At 42.4% G+C, this 23,572-nt stretch overlaps 2 protein-coding genes across 2 annotated transcripts in view; both read left to right on the forward strand.

Annotated features, from left to right (window-relative positions):
- The window catches only part of LOC146548152 (NACHT, LRR and PYD domains-containing protein 12-like), a 390,489-nt gene that overhangs the window by 200,282 nt on the left and 166,635 nt on the right, over nucleotides 1-23,572 (forward strand). The gene's annotated exons all lie outside the window — the stretch shown is intronic.
- LOC146548156 (NACHT, LRR and PYD domains-containing protein 12-like) overlaps nucleotides 1-23,572 on the forward strand; it is a 47,143-nt gene that overhangs the window by 410 nt on the left and 23,161 nt on the right. Inside the window, exons 2-6 of the mRNA XM_085266310.1 lie at nucleotides 51-182; nucleotides 1,188-1,429; nucleotides 1,534-3,322; nucleotides 9,282-9,455; nucleotides 23,068-23,244. Of these exons, the coding sequence (XP_085122436.1) occupies nucleotides 51-182; nucleotides 1,188-1,429; nucleotides 1,534-3,322; nucleotides 9,282-9,455; nucleotides 23,068-23,244 (2,514 nt within the window). The remainder of the gene's footprint in view (nucleotides 1-50; nucleotides 183-1,187; nucleotides 1,430-1,533; nucleotides 3,323-9,281; nucleotides 9,456-23,067; nucleotides 23,245-23,572) is intronic.

Raw genomic sequence — 23,572 nt, forward strand, 5'->3', positions numbered from 1 at the left:
TTTTAAACAGAGATTAATCAGTAATTCATGTGATGTGTTTGTGTTTGCAGAGGTCAGAGGTCACAGTCTCCAGCATCCAGCTGTGTGTCTGTGAGGAGTGACAGGTCCAAAGAATATCCTCCAGAGTTCAGTCATGAACCTGCAGCAACAATGTTCTTCAATCATGGAGCTCAGCTGACCATGTAAGAGAGCTGCTGACTCATTTACGGGTGTTTGAAATTCTGTGACCACTTTGTAATTTTAGTTTATATTTTAAAGTGTTTTTATTTGTAGTTGCCTGTATTTTTATTACACTGTGTGTAACGTGGTGGTTTGTGCTGTTTGGGATTGTTTTGGTGTATTTGTGTCAGAACATCAGATAAATGATTTCATCACATTTTAAAAGAAAGTATCAGGATAATAATCTGAACTGATTCATCAGAAATAGAAAGATGGTCTCAACAGGCCACTGAGCTGATCTCCAAAGAAATGCAGAAGATTGAAGAGTCCGAGGCTGTTTATTTGTCACAGGCATCGTCATACACGTACAACACAGTGAAATGTGCTGAGCTGCTCCTGTGACTGGACAAAAGATTATAAACAATCATTAAATGAAATAATGAAACATTGTGCAGATGTAATGTTAAAGTGCTTTGTGCCACATTAGCACAGCATGTACTGACAGAGCAGTGCAAGCAGAACAAAGCAAATGAGCAAAGTGATGTAAACAGAGTAACTGAACAGAGTGAGCAGAGTAATATCAGCAGTAATGAAGCAGCAGGATCAGTGTAGCAGCGTGTGACGTCATAATGAATCAGGTATGATCTGAAATATGACAGTGAGACAAGAACATGATGTAAGGTCCTGTTTAAACCCTGATGGTGATGCTATGAGGGGAGCATGTTCTGATTTAGGACTTGGATGGTCTGAGGATAGAAGCTCCTCTCTGTTTGTGTCCTGATGGTGCAGAAGCTTCTGCCTGATTGGCTCTGTGATGAAGGCTTTTACTGTGGAGTTTGTAGGCTGATCACTCTGTGTTTAATAAGACAGGCAGGAACAGCAAAGGAAACTTGGATTCTGAACTCAAACACAAGTTTCTCCACTTTGACTTTTCTCTGTGACCATCAGAGCTTCTGCACAGTGTCATCAAATCTGGATGTTTGTCACTGACAGTCAATGATTTTAGTGATAAAGAAATGTGTTCACAGAGGGAGGAAGAGGAAGAGGAGTGGTGTCTGTGAGGAGGAGCAGCTGTCCTGCTGTGCTTTGTGTCAGGACGTCCTGAAGGATCCAGTCTCTACCAGCTGTGGACACTGGTTCTGCAGACAGTGCATCTCCTCATACTGGGACCAGTCTGCTTCATCAGGAGACTGGTCCTGTCCCCAGTGTGGAGAAAGATCCAGAAGCAGAGCTGGACTGCAGACAGCCAGTCAGAGCAGCTGTGTACAAAGTAAGACTGAACATCTGTCTGCTGATGGACTCATTTCTGAAAACTGGACTTCTTGTTGTTGTTCAGACATTGAAGAGTTTTCTTTCTGTTTTTCTTTCTTTCAGCAGATGTTGGTCTGCAGGAGGTTTTAGATGAACATAAGATCAGTCTGAGGAGGAGATGTGAACGTGTGACTGAAGGAAGTGATGAAACAGGAAGTAGAACCCTCCTCAACAGGATCTACACTGAGCTCTACATCACAGAGGGACAGAGTGAAGAGGTTCATAGCCAACATGAGGTGAGGCAGCTGGAGACAGCTTCCAAGATGGACGCCCTCCATGACACTCCAATCAGGTGCCAGGACATCTTTAAAGCCTTACCTGACCAACAGAGACCCATCAGAGTGGTTCTGACCAACGGCGTGGCTGGTGTTGGAAAAACCTTCTCAGTGCAGAAGTTCACTCTGGACTGGGCAGAGGGCTTGGAGAACCAACATGTCAGTGTGGTGGTTCTGCTTTCATTCAGGGAGCTGAACCTGATCAGAGATGAGCAGTACAGTCTTCTGGAGCTGCTCCATGTTTTCCATCCAACACTACAGAAGGTCACAGCAGAGACGCTGGCTGTCTCTCAGCTTTTGTTCATCTTTGACGGCCTGGATGAAAGCAGACTTTCATTGGATTTCACCAACAGGAAGCTGCTGTCTGATGTCACACAGAAGTCATCAGTCAGCCAGCTGCTGACAAACCTCATCCAGGGGAATCTGCTTCCCTCGGCTCTCGTCTGGATAACTTCCCGACCTGCAGCAGCCAATCAGATCCCTCCTACATGTGTTGACAGGCTAACAGAAGTACGAGGCTTCACTGACGCCCAGAAGGAGGAGTACTTCAGGAGGAGATTCAGTGATGAAGAGCTGTCCAGCAGAATCATCTCCCACATGAAGACATCCAGGAGCCTCCACATCATGTGTAGAATCCCAGTCTTCTGCTGGATCACTGCTACAGTTCTGGAGCACATGTTGACTACAGAGCAGAGAGGAGAGCTGCCCAAGACCCTGACTGACATGTACTCACACTTCCTGCTGGTTCAGACAAAGAGGAAGAAGAACAAGTACCACGAGGGACATGAGACGAGTCCACAGGAGCTGACAGAGGCTGACAGGGAAGTTCTTCTGAAACTGGGGAGGCTGGCGTTTGAACATCTGGAGAAAGGAAACATCATGTTCTACCAAGAAGACCTGGAGCAGTGTGGTCTGGATGTGACAGAGGCCTCGGTGTACTCAGGAGTTTGTACAGAGATCTTCAAAAGAGAGTGTGAGATCTTCCAGAAACCAGTCTACTGCTTTGTTCATCTGAGCATCCAGGAGTTTCTGGCTGCAGTCTACATGTTCCACTGTTTCACCAACAGGAAGTCAGAGGTGCTGAAGGACTTCCTGGGAAAAAAATACAGAGAGTCCTCTCTGGATGATTTCCTTAAACGAGCCATGGAGAAATCCCTCCAGAGTAAAAATGGCCACCTGGACTTGTTTGTCCGCTTCCTTCATGGCCTCTGTCTGGAGTCCAACCAGAGACTCTTAGGAGGTCTGCTGGGTCAGACAGAGAACAGTCCAGAAACCATCCAGAGAGTCATCAAGAACCTGAAGAATAACAAGAAGTTTAAATCCTCTCCTGACAGAAGCATCAACATCTTCCACTGTCTGATGGAGATGAACGACCTCTCAGTACATCAGGAGATCCAAGAGCTCCTGAAGTCAAAGCAAAGGTCAAAGAAACTCTCTGAGATCCACTGCTCAGCTCTGGCCTTCATGCTGCAGATGTCAGAGGAGGTTCTGGATGAGTTTGACCTGCAGAAGTACAAAGCTTCAAAGGAGGGACGACTGAGACTGATTCCAGCTGTGAGGAACTGCAGAAAGGCTCGGTGAGTCCAGATGTGATCATTACATCATTGATCAGTGTCGGTTAATAGTTTAATGTTTAAATTAAAAACACAGTCCTTGGTTATAAAGTGCTTTACAAACACCAACATTACGGCTAACAGCTGGATTCTCCTGTTTCAGTGCAGCTAGCCAAACAACAAAGAGCCACTTGCTGCTAAAGACAGAGTGAAAGTGGACGGTATATCCTCCATTCTTCATGTAAAACACATGCAATGAATTGTAATGCACCATCTGTGTTTACCTTCATGCAGTTTTCTCTTTATGGTGGACTTGGATATTTAAATGTTTCCCTCCTGGAGAGTCTTGTTCACTTGATTAGTTTTTGTGAAGGGGATTCTCCTCACCCCGTCTCCAAGGGAGACACCAGCTACCCTTCAGAGAAAATTTATTTGCCCCACTTGTAACCACGATCTGGTTCTTCCAGTCACTGCCCACAGCTCGTGACCATAGGTGAGGGCAGGGACGTAGATCGACCGGTAAATTTAGAGCTTCGCTGTCACGCTCAGCTCTCTCTCTCTTCACCACGACAGACCAGTACAGCGTCCACCTCACTGTTACCGCAGCAACAGTCTGTCTGTTGATTCCTGCTCCCCTCCCCCTTCTTTACACGACCCTGAGATACTCAGACTCCTCCACCTGGGGCAGGAACGTCTCTGACCCAGAGTGGGCACTCCACCCTTTCCCAGCTGAGGACCATGATACTGATCCTCATTCACACGGCTTCACACTCTGCTGAGAACAGCTCCACTGTGAGCTGGAGGCCATCACCTGATGAAGCCAACAGAACCACATCCTCTGTGAAAACAGAGACCAGACTCTGGCTGTATCCCAATTCAGGGTCTGCAGCCTTAAAGGACGCATTTTAAGGCCGATTACGTCACAGCGACGCGACGAAGGTCGCTGCTCGAAATGCGGCCCTCAAATGCGTCCTTAATTTCGCTGAATTTTAAGGACATGGCGGTGTAGACTTCATATAGTATACTACTATACTATACACTATTATTAGTATAGTATACTACTATACTATACACTATTATTAGTATAGTATACTACTATACTATACACTATTATTAGTATAGTATACTATTATACTATACACTATTATTAGTATAGTATACTACTATACTATACACTATTATTAGTGTAGTCTACTATTATACTATACACTATTATTAGTATAGTATACTACTATACTATACACTATTATTAGTGTAGTCTACTACTATACTATACACTATTATTAGTATAGTATACTATTATACTATACACTATTATTAGTATAGTATACTATTATACTATACACTATTATTAGTATAGTCTACTATTATACTATACACTATTATTAGTATAGTATACTATTATACTATACACTATTATTAGTATAGTATACTATACTAATAATAGTGTATAGTATAGTATACTACTATACTATACACTATTATTAGTATAGTATACTACTATACTATACACTATTATTAGTATAGTATACTATTATACTATACACTATTATTAGTATAGTATACTATTATACTATACACTATTATTAGTATAGTATACTATTATACTATACACTATTATTAGTATAGTATACTATACTAATAATAGTGTATAGTATAGTATACTACTATACTATACACTATTATTAGTATAGTATACTACTATACTATACACTATTATTAGTATAGTATACTACTATACTATACACTATTATTAGTATAGTATACTACTATACTATACACTATTATTAGTATAGTATACTACTATACTATACACTATTATTAGTATAGTATACTACTATACTATACACTATTATTAGTGTAGTCTACTACTATACTATACACTATTATTAGTATAGTATACTATTATACTATACACTATTATTAGTATAGTATACTATACTAATAATAGTGTATAGTATAGTATACTACTATACTATACACTATTATTAGTATAGTATACTACTATACTATACACTATTATTAGTATAGTATACTACTATACTATACACTATTATTAGTATAGTATACTACTATACTATACACTATTATTAGTGTAGTCTACTACTATACTATACACTATTATTAGTATAGTATACTATTATACTATACACTATTATTAGTATAGTATACTATTATACTATACACTATTATTAGTATAGTATACTACTATACTATACACTATTATTAGTGTAGTCTACTACTATACTATACACTATTATTAGTATAGTATACTATTATACTATACACTATTATTAGTATAGTATACTATACTAATAATAGTGTATAGTATAGTATACACTATTATTAGTATAGTATACTACTATACTATACACTATTATTAGTATAGTATACTACTATACTATACACTATTATTAGTATAGTATACTACTATACTATACACTATTATTAGTATAGTATACTATTATACTATACACTATTATTAGTATAGTATACTACTATACTATACACTATTATTAGTGTAGTCTACTATTATACTATACACTATTATTAGTGTAGTCTACTATTATACTATACATATCTGTTTTTAACAGGGAATCTTGATCATGTTACATTTGACTTCTGTTGAGCTTCTTGAATTGTCACCTTCAGTTCCTTTCCTTTACTCTTCCAGTGTCTTTGGTTTAAATGTATTTACCCTGATAACTGCATATGAAACAGTTCACCTCTTGTCACTCACTATTATCTGTTTGCCATAAAAGTGTTGGTGATGTGTTGGGAGAATCATTATTTTCAGTCTCTTCTTATAAACATAGTGAGGCAAAGATGTGGGTCGTGGTCCCTGATAATCAGACGTGTCTGTGTTCTGTTACATGTGACGTTAGAGAGGTTTTAGTGGAGATAAAAACAGGACCAACATCACTCGTGACTGCTTTCCTGTCTTCACAGTGTGTTTACTGTTGGAGCTCGTCCTCCTGTTGCATCTGTCACAGCTGTTACGCTCCTCTGTGACTCCTCCTCTATCTGCTGTCACACTGCAGGAGTTTTTGGTCATGGCGTGTGAATAACTGCCGAGGTCGGCTAGGACGACGCCACCACTCGTTGTCAGACCCTGTCACGCTGTCTGTTTTCATCTTTAGCCGAGGTTATTAAGAACTTCAAAATGAAACCAGTCTCTGTTTTCAGTCTCCGCCCTCTTTTGCAGCTTTGAGCCAGGTTGTAACACCTGTTAAAGTCACCACCTGTTGTGACCGGGGAGTGAGATGAGTGTGAGAAAGATGAAAACAACGTCTCATTCTGACTAGTTACTGGGAACTGATGTGTGATGATGCAATAACAAAGATGACTGTTTCTATGATTTTCTGTTTTATTAATTGATTTTATTGATGATAAGGACAGGCAGAGGAGATTGGATGGATTTACTTCGTTTTATTCTTTTGCACTGAAATGGAGTCCAGTGTACAGTCCTTGGCGTTGCACATTTTAATATGTTTTAGCTGAGACTGTAGTGGGCACTCTTTAAATGTCGGGTCAGTTTGTCACGTTAGAGCCTATTTGTGCCTGTTAGTGCTGCGATGACTTCAGACCGAGCTGACTGAGGGGTCTAAGCTCATGATGCCACCAGCAACACCCGGGTCATGCTGCAGAGTTTTCAAACCCCGCTGACACTCGACATAATTTACTCAGGTTATATCAGGTGATCTAAGAAAGGCCGCTTAGAAAGAAAAGCGAGTGCACTGCTTTAAGTTTCTTGAAGATGTTTAATCCGAACATTCAGCTTCTTCACTTCTAAAACCAAAAAGTGGAGAGTCCCAGATTTCAGTGTTTTGGTTCAGTTTAATGTAAAAATGGAGATGAAACACATATAAAGGCTGGTTTACACCACTGAGCCCTGCTCTAAAACACTGACACAGATCTGTCTGTGAAGCTGGCTTTAACAAATAAGAGCTTCAAGTTTTAAAACCGTGTTTAGCGCCAAACTGTCCACTTTACTGTCTGTAGCAGGAAGTGGCTGTTTGGCACTGAAACGGGAGAATCCAGCTGTTAGCCGTGATGTTGTGTTTGTAAAGCTCTTCATAAACGAGGACTGTGGAGGAGGAGAGCCTGTGTGAGTCAGGTGGTTCACCGGCCGAGTGTATCAGCGGCAGAAACAGCTGATCAGCGCCGTTTTATGCAGTAAAATAATCTTTCTGTTCCCAAACACATCCACACAGTTTACAACATAACAGCCCACTACATGCACATCTCACCACAAACATGCATAAACCTGAACATAAAATATGTCCTGTACCTGTGTGATCTCTTTAAGTAACTCACAGAATATCAACACTAACGCCACAAGTTTGTTGGTATTTTAACATTTTGACCATTGATTTTGAATTAAAACCAACAGTTAAAATATTTTTGCACCTGAGGAAAGAGCAGCAGAAATATTAAGACAGATAAATCATTCTGTCTTCAGTCTCCATGAACAGCATCAACATCCTCTGGTGAAATTTCTCTTTCCTCCTTAAAATATATTAAATGTCAGTTTAATTCCAGATTAATGGTTAAAACATGTATGTCACATATGAACATGAGGAAATAAAGAAAAGTGACTGATTCAGTTCCATATATGCTCCAGGGAGGCGTTAAGGTTCATTGAAATTGTTCAGTTATTAAAGTTTAATCTGAGCCGAGCTGACTTCCTCAGGAACAAATAAACACCGAGATAAACTTCACCTTACAGATATAATCTAAATGAATCATATCCAATCTCAGAGAGTTGACAGTCAGCTGTGTGCTGGGAGACATGTTTGTCTGCAGTGTACGAGCTCTGACTGCTCTCCAAAAATGTCGGAGTGAATACATTAATATTAAAAGTGTAGCTGGTGACACAGAAACAGAGGATTTAAGAAGTTTAAGTGTAGGTCGGGTCCACACATGTCCAAACACCTGTGCGTAGTCCTGCTTGTTACTCAGAAACGCACACTAATAAAATGGCCATAAGGCCAAAGCAATGGTTTTGACTGGTGTTGACCCCGCCCCCACCCTGAGTGTGGATGCTGAGAGAAGGGCCAGCTGTGAATATGAGGCTGTGGGAGCAGATGGAGAGAGAGTATGTCGGGGTATCCCAGTACAAACTTTACTGGGGTCAGAAATTAGACAGACTCCAGTTCCTTTGTTTGATTTATCTAGTTTGATGTTAGGAAAGAGATTCATGAGATGGAAAAACCTCCCAGTCTACTGAGATTCAGAAATGATTTGTACACATGGAAACTCCCTGAGTGGGAACAAAGAGTGTCCTGTCAGGAAGAGCATTTGGAATATGGATGTTGAGGATGTGACAGTGCCTGAAATCCTGCTGCTGTTCTGAACCATAGTTTCTGATCTGAAGGTCAAACAGAGTCATGATGGTTGTTTCTATTTGTTCCTTTTTACTTTAGTTCCCCTGAAATCAGATGTGATATCAGCAGCTCTGAGTTCATTCATCATTATTGTCCAGTGATGACATTTCTGCTCCGTTTGGTGACAGTCAGCAGATTTTTCCTGAGTGTGGATGTGAACAGTCGTACCTGACAGCAGCAGGTAGCAAACAGAGATCGTCTTTCCAGCTGGAACTCTTCACTGAGCTGAGCTCATTCAAAATGTCCTGGATTCAAGACAGGAAACAGTCCACATGTGTGTCTTCACTCTGACTCTGGATCAGATCTCACTGACAGACTGTGGACATTATGGAAGCCTAAATGTGACACCATCTTCCTCCTTCATCTGCAGATTAAAGCCAAACAAAGATTCTCATTAAAAGCCTGCAGGTCTGAGAGAGACTCAATCGTTGTGTCATGTCAAACACAGTAAGAGGAGCTGAAGCACAGATGTGAAGAGCAGATGTTCATCAGATTATGACCTCACTCTGTTTTGTCTTCATATACATTCAGTCTGTGTTTATAATGCAGACTTTCTGCTTTTATAATAACATATTTTATATTTTCTGTAATCTCAGACTGGCTGACTGTGGACTCTCAGAGACTCACTGTGAAGTTGTGGCCTCGGCCCTGAAGTCCATCCCCTCCCATCTGACAGAGCTGGACATTAGTAACAACAAGCTGCAGGATTCAGCAGTGAAGCTTCTGTGTGCTGGACTGGAGAGTCCAAACTGTCGACTGGAGACTCTGAGGTGAGTTCACTGACTGCAGCTGTTGTTGTTTTTCTATATTTCAGGCTGCAGAGACTTTGAGCTTGTGTGGAAACAGACAGAGAAAAGAAAGACATGAATGTCAAAGCTAATAAAGGTGAAGTTAGGAGCTGTGATGATGTTCATGTATCAGAAGCTGTCGGGCTGCTACAGAGACGACCCACACAGCTGCTGTGGTGAGGTTTGTGTTAAAGCAGAGGAACACAGGCCCAAACGTGACAGCAAAGCAGGATTCAGGCTCTGTGAGAGGATTTCAAACCGAAGCTGGAGAAGAGAAAGGACTACAGAAAGAAGGCAGCTGAGACCAGTCCAAGTGTTTCCATGGAGCCCAGTCTAACATTCATTTATACACTAACGTACAGAAGTGAACGGGAAAATGAATCCATAGTTTCAAATGTAGAAATAGTTCTCAGTTCATTTACAGAGTTTAATACAGTTCATGAGGAAATGTTCAGTTCGATTCAATTCGATTGGAATCTGGGAAATTTTGCCTCAGACAGAAATATTATAATTCAGTACATTTACATATTTTTGTGTCTATAAAAGGGAAGCTGGCACTTTCGAGACTTTATCAAATGTGTGAGCATCACAGCAGAGGCCTTTGTGTCAAAGTAGCTGAAGATAAAACACAGAAAAACATGAAGGTGATTTTCCTGTTCTGGGATTTTATAGAAATATTCTGCAGTAGATCAAAAACGAAAGAAAACCATGAATCAACACATGAACATTACCTGATGCTGCTGAAGTGAAGCAGAGCAAAGTTACAGTGTTTTTGTTAAAGACACAACTGAGCGTTTTGCAATTTGCATAATTTTAAAAAGTTTAAATTTGTTCAGTATTGAACGGCAGAAATTAGGTTTTCTTTTCGAAAGCAAGTAAAAGGAAAAAAACAGCGGCCGACAGCGCTGTAAACAACGGTAGACTTGTGCGTAACAAGCAAGCGAATAATGCAGAAAACAGATTTTAAACAGGAAACTGTTCTTGAAGTACAGAGAGAGAGAGAGAGAGAGAGAGAGAGAGAGAGAGAGAGAGCTGTGCATGACGTGTGATTTTATCCTGGTGGAAGCAAAACAGCAAAAGTCAGAGTGAGTTCATGACGATGTTTATGTGAAGCGTAGTTTGGATCTTCTTTTGCTGCTGGTTCAGTCAATATTGTTTGTAGAGAGATAAAACTAACAGCTTTAGAATCAGCGTAAAAAGGACGTAAACACAAAGCTCGGAGCCGCCGAAACATCAGAATCGGCGAGCTGTCAGCTTTCAGCCACGACCGTGTCCGTGCCGTCAGTGAGAAAGGCGACATCTCACTGATTCTGATATGTCGGCGGCTCTGAGCTTTGTGTTTACGTCTCTGTGCAGAATCCGTGTTCCTGCTCTCATTCACTGTTTCAGCTGTTTGGTGGTTGTTAAAGTTTTGTGAGGTTTAACCTGAGATTCTGACATTTCGGGCAAAATAAATTAATATTAAAAAATTGATTCAGGATTTTAATTAATCAATATCACGTTATCCAAGCCAGAATCGATTTTGATCGATGAATCGATTATTAAAACCCACTCCTAATTCAAAGCACTGAAGCATCGACTTGTTCCATTATCCAACAATGAAAACAAGAAACACAGACAGCTGGCCTTCAAAGTAAAAGCTGCTCCTTTTGAAACATGTTGGTGGTAAAATGTAAGAAGAGCTGAAGCACATAAATGATCTACGTGCCAAAATATTAAACACAGTTGATATATTTGTGTGAGTGTTGTGATTCAGGTGTAGATGTAATAATGTACATATAGCAGAGTTTCCTCTTCTAGATCAGCTGATCAGAGTCGGGCCAATCAGCTCTGAGCATGCTCAGTCTGAGTTATGGAGCCACATACTATGATTCACCATGGCAACGGCATGAGCAGAGGCTCCGTGTGAATCCAGAGGAGCAGAAACATGAATGATGACAGTAGATGTTTGTGTGAAAGTGCTGGAAGCAAATGAGTGTGTGATGTTCTTTCAGTGTTGCACTTTGTAGACGCTCCCTGAGCACTGGTCTCACAGCCAGCTGCACATAGAGACCAGTGTTGTTAGTCCAGGTCAGAAGATGACTTGTTGGAATGAAAATGAGCTTGTAGTTTGTCTGCTTTAATAATGTGACTGGAAAAAGGTGTTGGACTTCAAATATGTCCATTTCTGTCACACTTCACCTTTAAAAGTGAAGCCATGTGGTTCCTGGAAGGAAAAACACGACTTTTTCAAGTCTTTGTCCTGTTTTTATGAGAAATGTACGACTTTAATGTGAAACATTCAGAGTTTTTTCTCTTGTTGTGTTTGTTTGAAGCTGCTTCCTGTTGGCTTCAGCTGTTTGGAGTTTCCATTTTCTAAACTTCTACATTCTGAACCTTCTTCAGCTCTGAACAGATGATGAAACACTGAATGATTTCAAGCTCTTTGTCTAATAAACTTACATCTTTCATTCTTTATACAGATTGAGGAACTGTGGTTTGTCAGATATTGGCCTTGAATATCTGGCAGCAGCACTGAAGTCCAACCCCTCGTATCCCACAGAGGTGGACCTGAGTGGAACCTACAGCAACCTGAAGGGTTCAGGAGTGAAGCATCTGTGTGGTTTCCTGGAGAATCCACGATGTCGATTTGAAACTCTGAGGTCAGTCAGCATGTTTTAGTTGTGCTGAGATGAATATGATGTGAAAGTTGTGCTGACACTAAACTGCAGACATCAGGCTGATATTATACTGATCCACACTGAGGATCTTCATGGTAAAGTCTGTTTTCTTCTTCTCTGGTTTAGTCCATTGACTGCAGCAGAACAATGTTCACATTTCAAACAGTGATGCTCAACGTATGGCCCGCGGCCCACACGCGGCCTGCCCACCTTTCCTGATTCAGAGAGAGGGGACCCTGATTAACTGTGTAGCTTCTTCCTCACAGTTCTAAGTATCAGACACAACAATGAATAATCCACAGCTGACTGTCTTTAGCAGGTCAAAGGTCACGGCACACAGCACTCTGTGAAACAGTTTGGAGCAGGAATTCTTGCACATTTACAAACTGACACTGCTGCACGGCATGCTGGGTAATGCTAGCTGCTCAGGTATGGGCGTGCTAATGGCTGTGAGGCTCTGTGGCTGCAGAACACCGAAGAAGAGAAAAGAGAGGTGGAGGATGAAGAAAAGAGGCGGAGATGAAGCAGAAGTTTTGCTCCAGAGAGGAGCTGTGTCTGTGTGGGCAGGGCTCAGACAGCTCCGCCCACACAGTGACAGTGAAGCAGGTGAAGAGTAATAAATGAAGACAGCAGACAGTATTTGATAAGCTGATGTACAAACATGTAGGTCGTGTCCAAATTCATGGGCTGCATCCTCCTGAGGCCGCATTTGTAGACCGATTACGTCACAGCGACACGTCGAAGGCTGTCCAAATTCGTAGACTCCTCCGAATGCAGCCAACAAATGCGTCCTCCTTTTCCCTGAATTTGAAGGATGGGTCGGGTGTGTCCTTCGTGGCCTACCATATCCCAGAATTCATAGCGCGGCCCAGCCAAACTCCAGTTTCCAACAATGGCGGCCGCTACTAAGTTTTAAAATTACTCATACTAATCTTTTTCGGTCACAAAATAAACTTTTAACATATTTTCAGGTGAGAAAGTAGCTGTGTAAACATCAAATATCTGCTCGGTTTATCAAGATACCGCATATTTGCAAAAGTGCTTCGACGTTTTCGGAGACGTCTGCTACCCACCAGCTCGATAGCTCGCCGGGAGCTCGAGGGTCACTGAAGCCACCGAGAACGGCACAACTCCCGGCACATCATTTTCAGATCACCGCGGACTTTCGCTGCTCAGGTTAAACGTGATATATAAGTCACTTAGACAACCTCAAAATGTTATTGTTTGGCTTTTTTCAGTGTTTTGTTTGTTCGTGAGTAAATCGGTTTGGCTGAGATTAAAGTTATTAGATTAGATTAGATAAAATAAAACTTTATTAATCCCCCAGGTGGGTTCCTCCTTGGTCTTTACAGAGCTGACTAAACGTCAAACAGAAAACTGATTAAACAGAAGTATGAGACGGTCGAGAATTTACGCCAGTGTCCTGTTATATTTTAGATAGCAAGGAGCAGACGGCTGAGTTTATTAAACTCCACCGAGACAGCGGTGACGCTAATCAGAAGGCTAGACCGTCCAATTTCCCCAGCCGTTTATTTCCAGCCTACCCGACCTTCTGAGGACCCAGCCCACGTAGACCGCAAAGGCCGGGTCCTCGGGAGGATGCAGCCCATGAATTTGGACACGACCGTAGAATGATGGTGGCAGCTACAGAAACAGGTCCATACAGACTGAAGCGTGTCTCAGTCTGAATGTACACTGCTGTTATAAGAGCTGTGGAAACTCAGGTCAAAAGGACGTAACCACACTGCTGACAGTTCCAGGACATTCACAGAGTTACAGCATCATTTGTGACCATAAAGACAGAAAGCTCATCCAAATCCTGGGATTAAAAGTCTGTCCTGGTGGTGTCCAGTCAAACACGTCTCTGTGAAAGCTTCAATCCAACAGGCTCCAAAGTCCTTCTGCTCATTTCCTCACCGGGTTCTTGATGCTCCTGTACCATCTCTCTGTCATCCTCCTCGCTCCCTCTTTGCACTCACAGTCTTTGTGCATCATTAACACTCACATGTGGAAAACCAAAGTTTTACTGGGCAGAAGATGATCATCAGTGACGCTGTCTTTAAAATACTCTTGTTAGAAATGTACGACTTTAATGTGAAACATTCAGAGTTTTTTCTCTTGTTGTGTTTGTTTGAAGCTGCTTCCTGTTGGCTTCAGCTGTTTGGAGTTTCCATTTTCTAAACTTCTACATTCTGAACCTTCTTCAGCTCTGAACAGATGATGAAACACTGAATGATTTCAAGCTCTTTGTCTAATAAACTTACATCTTTCATTCTCTATACAGATTGGAGAGCTGTGATTTGTCAGAGATCAGCTGTGATTATCTGGAAGCAGTGCTGAAGCTCAACCCTTCGTATCCCAGAGTGGTGGACCTGAGCTCCCACAAGCTGCAGGATTCAGGAGTGAAGCAGCTGTGTGTTCTTCTGGAGAATCCACAACATCAAATTGAAACTCTGAGGTCAGTCTCCACGTTTTAGTTGTGCTGACACTGTCGATCTGTGGAACTAAAACCTTTATACAGGAAGTCTGGTTCAGCTCTTTGTAGACCTTCTAATCTCTGATGCTCTGAGTTTTACTCAGTAGATGATGCAGAGTTGTGAAGCCGATGTGGGTGAGGACACTCGCCCAGCTCTAACTACTTTGACGTCCAGGCGGCTTCCCTGCTTGTCCTGATACAAACAAACCTGAGTAACCTTGCAGGTCAGATCTCATCAGTCACACCTGTTATGGCAGCTCTCCTCTAGATTGTAGTTCTTGTTAACCTGGGATGGTTTTAGAAGCCTGGACCACAGACTGCAAGGGAAGATATTACTGGGAAAGGCCAAAGCAACCTATTAGACCCATTAAACACTAACATAGATGAATACTCAGATTTAAACCTTTATTGTTTCACAAAGGGTTAAAAAGGGAACGTCCACAGTTTAGACTGCAGCAGATTTTATTAAAGCAGTTTGACAGGAGCAAAGCAAAAACACAAAGAATAAGTGTTTCACATATTAATACATATAACATAATAATAAAAGAAAAGCAAAATAATGATAAAAAAGAATGAAAAAGTTGTCCAGAGCAGCAGGATGTCTGAGGTCTGCAGAAACACAAAAACACAGCAGCTAAAAATAGTTGTTGAAAGAAAACGAGGTGGGAGCTGCTGATTCCTGAGCTTTGATACTGGATTAGCTTCAGTAGTTATTCCCATCACTGCTGTAGGAGCTACATTTAGTCACAGCTGATTGTCTCCTTTGACCAATCAGAAGACTACTGTTGTAAAAACAAGCAGACAAAGAACCAATGAGAGTGAAGAACAGGATAAAGAGCTCGTGTGATGGAGGCAAAGCAATAATCAGCAGACTGTAGCAGTTTCTATCTGGATGAAAGTAGAAGGAGCTCAGCGGAGCTCAGTCCCATATCTTTGTTTAGAAACAACATCAGTGATTTCCTGCTGCTCGAGATGATTCCAGCAGCTCTCATTCCAGCAGCTGATGAGAGACGAGGCTCACAGCTCGTACACTGTTGGATCTCCAGATGTTCACGTGGCTGAAGTCTGTGAAGAAACTGTGGTCCACGTAGTTCACACGGCCTCAGATTGGACCGAGCTCCCTGGATCACTGCAGCATCCTCAGCTGGTACATGGACGTCTCTGCTCCTCAGTCTTGGAGCCCCTGCAGGTCCGTCCACACCACCAGGGTCTTCTCACTCACCTTTCCTTTGTCCTCGTCCTTCATCGGCCGTGCTGTGTCTTTGTTCCTGCGGTGTTGTTCCCACGATGCAGCGCTGATGTTCCCTCCTTGAATGCACAACAAGTACGGTGCTGGTCTTTCTCGGGTGGAGCAGAGACAGATTGAAGTCTTTCAGGCTTTAGTGCCGACTTCCCTGACAGAGGCTGGACTCCATGGTCTGCACAGGAGGCTTCTACACTGTGTGGAGGTGACTCCTGGACTTGAAGACAGGCTGCAGGTACATGTGTGATGAAGTGGAGCTACAGCAGTGTGATGGAGCTGCAGGTGTGAAGGAAGTCCTGCTGTCCTGTCCCACCCTCATCTTTGCTTCCTCTGTCTTCTCTGGACTTGTCCTCCTGTTTCAGAAACAGTACTGCTTCATGCCGAGGGTGGACGGGAGCGTTGGCTCTGATTCTTTTACCGTCCACCACAAGGAGACACTGATGCTGACCTCCTGATTCATCTGCATGTGTTCTGCTTCACACTGCTCACCTCCACCAAAGACTTCACAAACATCTTCTTTCTTTGAGTCCAGTTTGTCCCACAAACACTTCCAAATCTCCTCCTCTGAGATTCTGCAGCTTCTTGCAGTGTGACTCAGCTGACTTCTGACAGACCACAGACTGGCACAGCATCCACATGTGTCTCCTTTCAAACAGGCTCTTGATGTTTCCTCCCACATCATTCTGGCCTCTCAGTCTCCTTTGTTCTCCAGCTCTGTAGCTCCAGCTGGTGAAGCTTCAGTTTTCCATGTTGGTAACAGTAAACTACAGCCTCTGCTGTCAGCTGGGTAACTAAACAGAGCTGCAGCACGTCTCTGCGGTGGTGCTACATCCAGCCTGCAGACGGCCGTCTACATGTTGTAGTGGTTTACAGTCACCAGGGGGCGCTGTCCCAGCCATGCAGGCAGTGGGCTGCTCTGCTTGTGCTGTTGTTGGTGAAGCTGAAGTGAAAGTGATAGGTTTGTAGTTTGAACCTATCCACTGGAACGTTAAGGACAATCTGCTACGCAGCAAAAAGCAAGACACAAGGCACCAAAGTTCTCTGGTTTACTCATGCATGAGGGAGACCTGGCTGGAGCCAAGCGTCGTTCCACCACTTGACCACCATCAGACTCTCAGCCAGGCTCCCCATAGCACTCCTTTTATTGTGGTTACATGAATATGCATAGGGTCATTAACATATAGCATCTCACATAGGTATACATGTGAACAAAGAATACTGTGTGTGTGTGTGTGTGTGTGTGTGTGTGTGTGTGTGTGTGTGTGTGTGTGTGTGTGGTACTGCTGATCAAAGGGTCATATAACATCCTTGGTCAGGAAGAGGGTAGACCCCCCTTCACCCTAGATGGTTCACCCTAGATAACATGGTGAGGAAGTCCAGCAGTTCATCTAAACAAAAAGCACTTAGACTAGAACAGACGTAGCTACGTTAATCCTGCCATAAAACAATAAGAGAAGGTACGACCTCTCTCGTGCTCCCAGGATGTGGGTGTGCATTCCAGTGTGGAATACACACCAAGCCCCTGCAGCCTGCTAAAGATCACACATCCTATCACTACACAATTGATTATACACCTCTAAGAATATATGGTTAAATATTTCCTAATACAAATGACAATAATAAAAATCTAAACCCATCAGAAAGCGAGAGTTAAAACACTGAACAGTGTCCACTGAGCTTCTTATGCTATTCTCATGCTCAAAGAAGTTTAACAGGAAGGACGACTCGTCAATCAGGCGTCCAGCTGTCCGTGACCGTGTCCACAGCAGAGTGTGACTGAGGCTTCATGCTAACACGCACACATGAAGCTAATACCACCACGAGCAGCTGCTCAGTGGATTTGGAGGACAAATGTCTGCAGCTTCTCACAGGCAGTATGCAGAATGTGGATCTCCACAAAGACTGTGGAGAGCTCGTCCCACACTCTAAATCCAAACTTGTCTGCACAAAACTTCTCACACGTTCCCGTCACAAGTGTCTTCTAAGTGAAGCTACCAGGTTCAGGTCCAGCTTGTTTATCTGGAGCTGCAGGAGATGATCCATCCTCACAAAGCAACACAGCAGATATGCAAACACACAACACAACCAAAGGATTCTCTCTGCATGTCTGTGGCTGATGCTGCTGGAACGAAGCTGTTTGAAACCTTGTTGTTCTGCACTTTGGGACCAGAAGAGGAAACTGAAGCTCTGTGCAGAGGGTCCAATGGAAGCAGCCAAGCGCTGTAAGTGTCTGCTGTACAGGGATGCTGGTTCAGCTGTGGCTCAGTTTCACAGTGTGACTCAATAAAAGCAGCAGGAAATCAAAGCTTGATGTTTTCATCAGTGTGGAAATAAGAAAGTTTCCTGTGACAGACGCTGGAGCTCTTTCACTCTCAGCTTCACAGTTTCAGCTTCAAACTTCTTCCAACATGTTTCTAACACGGCCACATTCCACCTTAATGGAGCTGATATCTTGTGCATCAGCACATTTTCTAAAGGCAGCGATCACATCTTTAGTTTTGGATGTTTAACTGCAGATTGTTTATGTGTTTATAGCACATTAATTACAGCAGCAGCGTTGACCACAGTGCTGTACAAGAATCCAAGATAACGATTAAAATAACTCCTAATATTAATATCACACATCAAATATCAAATAACTCTCATGCTGTATTAAAAGCCAGTGAATACAAATGTGTTTTAAGAGCAGATTTACAGAGACTGACAGCAGGAGCTGGGGCTGTTCGATAGAACGATGTATATATGATGACCATATGAAAACGTCTATCGTTTCATATCACGCTCTTTGTTTCCTGCTTATGTGTTTGTGTTTTCCAGATAAAGCTTTCAAAATAAATCTGAAGATCCTGTTGAGAGTTTTCAAAATAAACACAATACATTACTGCGGTCGCTCGTTTATCGAGTTACGTTCTAAAAATAAGTCTCAGAATGAAGTAGCAGCTTTATGTTTTACAAGTATTATAGAAGTTTTAAGGCAGTTAAACCCTCACTGCACACTTTCTACACTTTTCTCAGACAGGCATGAACATTTTCACACTTTTCTCTCTTGTTTAAACAAAGTTCAAACCTTCATAGAAAAATAAGTTCATTATTAAAGAGTGAAAGCAAAGTGTTTCTGAAACGTGTCAAATCAGCCTTTGCTGGCATTAAATGAGCTTCTGTGTGAGGAGCACTCGTCCATGGCCTGGGCTCCTCGCTGTCAGGTAAAGTTTCATAAAGCTTTTGAGTTTTTCTGCAGATAATGTTGGTGTCCAGCACGATGTTCTTTTTCCTGCGGTCACTGAGCCACAAAGCCAAAGCTGACTCCATCCTTACGATGTTCTTGTTGTGGACAGTTACAACCTTTTTGCCTCCTTGTTGAAACTATGATGGTCAGCATCTTCCTCTGCCTTTGGCTGCTACCACAGGTGCAAAACGTCTCGTCATCATTGTTGTTTGTTGGGACAAAACGTACAAACATACAGTGCAGCACTGCAGAGTCACACTGCTGTAAATTTGAACACATTCTGTACTGTACAGGAGACACGGCACGAGATTGGCTGACAATGGTCTACAGCCAATCAGGACGCAGAACACAATGCGCTGTAAAAAACAAAAACATGCAAAATTGCACAAAAAAGATCAGCGAAACAGCGAGGCCGCCAAAGGTGAACTGTGTTACAGCGAGGGACCAGCGTATATGTGGTTGTTGGGACGATAAATGTCTTTGAGCTTGTGTCAGAAGACGAGCTGCAGCTTTCTGGACCAGCTGCAGTCTTGCCAGGCAGGTCCCACTAACTCCAACATATAAGGAGTTACAATAATCCAGCTGGGGCGTCATGAAAACGTGGATCGCCCGTTCAAGGTTTTTAAAAGATATAAATGATCTCACCTTAGATAAAAGCCTCAGTTTGAAGAAAGACCGCTGTACAACTGAGCTCAGCTGTTTTTCAAATTGCCGTCAAATATAAGCCACAAATGTAATAATGCGATTTAATAAAAGAGCTGAACCAGTCTAATAGAGCGCCCTTGATGCCGCCATGCTCCAATGGTGAGGTCAAGATGCTGTGGTCAAGGCAGCAGTCAGATCCAAAAGCACAGCGGAGTCTCCTGATCAGTGGCTGATAAAAGATCATTAAGAACTTTTCAAATTGCAGTTTCAGTGCTGTGAAGAGCTTTAAAACCAGACTGAAACCTTTACAACAGATTGCAGCTGAACAAATATAATCTTTTACAAAATCTTCGACAGGAAGGGAAGCTTTGAAATAGGCCTGAAATTTGAGCGGACAGAGGATCCAGATCAGGTTTTTAGTACAGGCTGTACAACAGCATGTTTAAAACAGGCTGTACAACACCTGAACTAAGACTGCTGTTAAAAATCGCTAAGATGTCGGAACCAACAACCTTTAAAATCTTTTTAAACACGTGTTGGAACAACTTCATTTGGACAAGATGATGTCTTTATAGCATCACATCGTTCCTCCACCTGATCAAACCACACAGGCTCAAACTGATCAAAAACAGCTGAGCAGGTGAATATTTTAGCCCCGGTGCGATCTCGGGCGAGAGTATCGATGATGGCCAAAGGGCAGCGTCCAGCTCTACGGCCGCTGAAGAGCAGACTCAACAGACGCGCGTGATGTGGATCCTACTGCTCTAAAACTGGAGCTTCTTCAATCCATTAAAGAGGACATTAGTACGCTGTTAAAAGAAGAAGTCAGAAATGCATTGAAAGAAGATTTTGACAATATAAGGGCTGACGTGCAAGGACTGAGAAATGAGATCGCTAACAGCATGGCGGCGACGTGCGGCGAAGTTGATGGAGTAAAGGTTACAGTGAAAGAAGCTGAGGATGGGCTGTCAATGTGGAGCGATGAGGTGACCACCCTGCAGTCTACAGTAGAGAGTATGAAGGAGGAGCTGTCTGACCTGAAGGATAAATGTGATGAAGGCAGGAAGCGGAGAGCTAACATCCACATCATAGGGATCCCAGAGGGCCTGGACTCGAGCTCCTCCACGGCCGTATCCGTGCTACTACGTGAAGTGCTGGGTATGGATAAAGACGTTATTGTCGACCGCTCACACAGGAGCCCTATCCTGAGAAAGCCAGCTGGTAACCCGCACGCCGTCATAGCCGAGCGTCACTACTACCAGGATTGTGTGGCTACGCCGTGCCAGGGCCCAAGCCCCGCTTGAGTTTAACGGACAACCTATTGCAATATTACGACTGGGCGATATGACCCAAAGTTCATATCTCGATATTCTTTAGCTGGATGGCGATATACGATATATATCTCGATATTTTTAAAGCCAGAAAGTTCGAACAAAAAGAGAGTTCTTAGTCAAAGCTGTGTCCCAAATCTCACACAGGCACATTTATTAACATACAGCGTAGATGTACATGAAACAATTACTCAGGAATAAATGATCAGCATTTATTAAATAATAATGCTCCATAAATAAAAGAAAACAATGTTGTGTTTGTGCATAACAAAAAGCTCACAATCGTGCAGTCAAAATGTAAACAGACGCTGAGCATAATAACAAGCAGCTGCTCTGTTCCCAGGTTCTACTGCGTGACTGACAGCCTGGAGTTTGAAACCCTCTTTGTAACCGTGTCTCTTACAGGTGCCATTTATGGTCCTTATACACACTCAATACAGTAATATTACGTTGAAGCAGAGTACGTATCACTCCGCGAGGCTCCTCGTAGCTGTAATGCTCCAACAATCCATCAAGCGGTGCGACCTCGTAGCTGAGCAAAGTCGTACCAAAACATCTTTTGAAAGGTTTCTGAGCGCCGTGTAGCACATAAAATCGGTTCGAGGTCAGTAAGCACAACCAGAATTCATCCATGAGGCGCACTGTCGATTTATGAGAAAATTACAGGATTTTAAGTGCAGAAAACATAGTTTATGGTTTTCCTTTGATCTTAGCAAATATCTACGCCTCTAATTGGGACGATCACAGATTTTTCACTAATGTCTTTGCGCGGCTCCCCAATATGTCATCACACAATATCATCTTTGAGGGAGACCTAAACTGCTCATTATCTGCTATGGACCACAGTTCACACAAAAGTACACTTAGTCCAAACTCAGCATCATTCAGAGCTTTCTTGATAATTATGGGCTGGCTGATGTATGGAGATTTCATAATCCTGCTTCACGTCAATACTCTTTTTTTTTTTTTTCTAATGTCCATAAAACATATATTTGTATAGAAAAACGTCTCCCTTTAGTTACAGAATGTGATTATAAGACTCTGGTGATTTCTCCTCTTGTTTTTTCAATGTGTATTCCTGATGCCTGCTCCAACTATCAGCCATGGAGATTCAACTCAGTGTTGTTAGCAGATGAAGAGTTTGTCAGTTACAAAAGGTCTCAAAGACATTTTTTTTCTATCAATCAGACCCCAGAGATGTCATCATCAGTCATTTGGGAATCTCTAAAAGCATCTGAGAGGCCAAATAATTTCATTTTGTGCCAAACAAAGTGCAACACTCAGCTTATCCTGCTGATCCAAGTCCAACACTGAGTTTGTAAAAACATGTTTGTCAATCATTTTGTTTGGTTTCTGAGGAAAAAGATTCAATAACTTGCTGCTAATACACAACATTTCATCATATTTCCTCATAACCCTCTTTTGTCTGACCATTTGATCCCATTTGAATTTGCAATAAAGGATCCACAGAGTTTGGTGACAATAATGACAGTAGATGTTTGTGTGAAAGTGCTGGAAGCAAATGAGTGTGTGATGTTCTTTCAGTGTTGCACTTTGTAGACGCTCCCTGAGCACTGGCCTCACAGCCAGCTGCACATAGAGACCAGTGTTGTTAGTCCAGGTCAGAAGATGACTTGTTGGAATGAAAATGAGCTTGTAGTTTGTCTGCTTTAATAATGTGACTGGAAAAAGGTGTTGGACTTCAAATATGTCCATTTCTGTCACACTTCACCTTTAAAAGTGAAGCCATGTGGTTCCTGGAAGGAAAAACACGACTTTTTCAAGTCTTTGTCCTGTTTTTATGAGAAATGTACGACTTTAATGTGAAACATTCAGAGTTTTTTCTCTTGTTGTGTTTGTTTGAAGCTGCTTCCTGTTGGCTTCAGCTGTTTGGAGTTTCCATTTTCTAAACTTCTACATTCTGAACCTTCTTCAGCTCTGAACAGATGATGAAACACTGAATGATTTCAAGCACTTTGTCTAATAAACTTACATCTTTCATTCTTTATACAGATTGAGGAGCTGTGGTTTGTCAAAGATCAGCTGTGATTATCTGGCAGCAGCACTGAAGTCCAACCCCTCCCATCTGAGAGAGCTGGACCTGAGCGACAACTACAACCTGAAGGATCCAGGAGTGAAGCATCTGTGTGGTTTCCTGGAGAGTCCAGGATGTAAACTTGAAACTCTGAGGTCAGTCAGCATGTTTTAGTTGTGCTGAGATGAATATGATGTGAAAGTTGTGCTGACACTAAACTGCAGACATCAGGCTGATATTATACTGATCCACACTGAGGATCTTCATGGTAAAGTCTGTTTTCTTCTTCTCTGGTTTAGTCCATTGACTGCAGCAGAACAATGTTCACATTTCAAACAGTGATACTCAACGTATGGCCCGTGGCCCACACGCGGCCTGCCCACCTTTACTGATTCAGAGAGCTGTGTTTGTGTGGGCGGGGCTCAGACAGCTCCGCCCACTCAGTTTGTTCCCTCCTGATTCATCTGCATGTGTTCTGCTTCA

This window comes from Mchenga conophoros, linkage group LG23 (genome assembly GCF_057382185.1).
Source record: "Mchenga conophoros isolate Kocher_MC1m ecotype Shallow Benthic linkage group LG23, M_conophoros_male_GT1.1, whole genome shotgun sequence".
NCBI lineage: Eukaryota > Metazoa > Chordata > Actinopteri > Cichliformes > Cichlidae > Mchenga > Mchenga conophoros.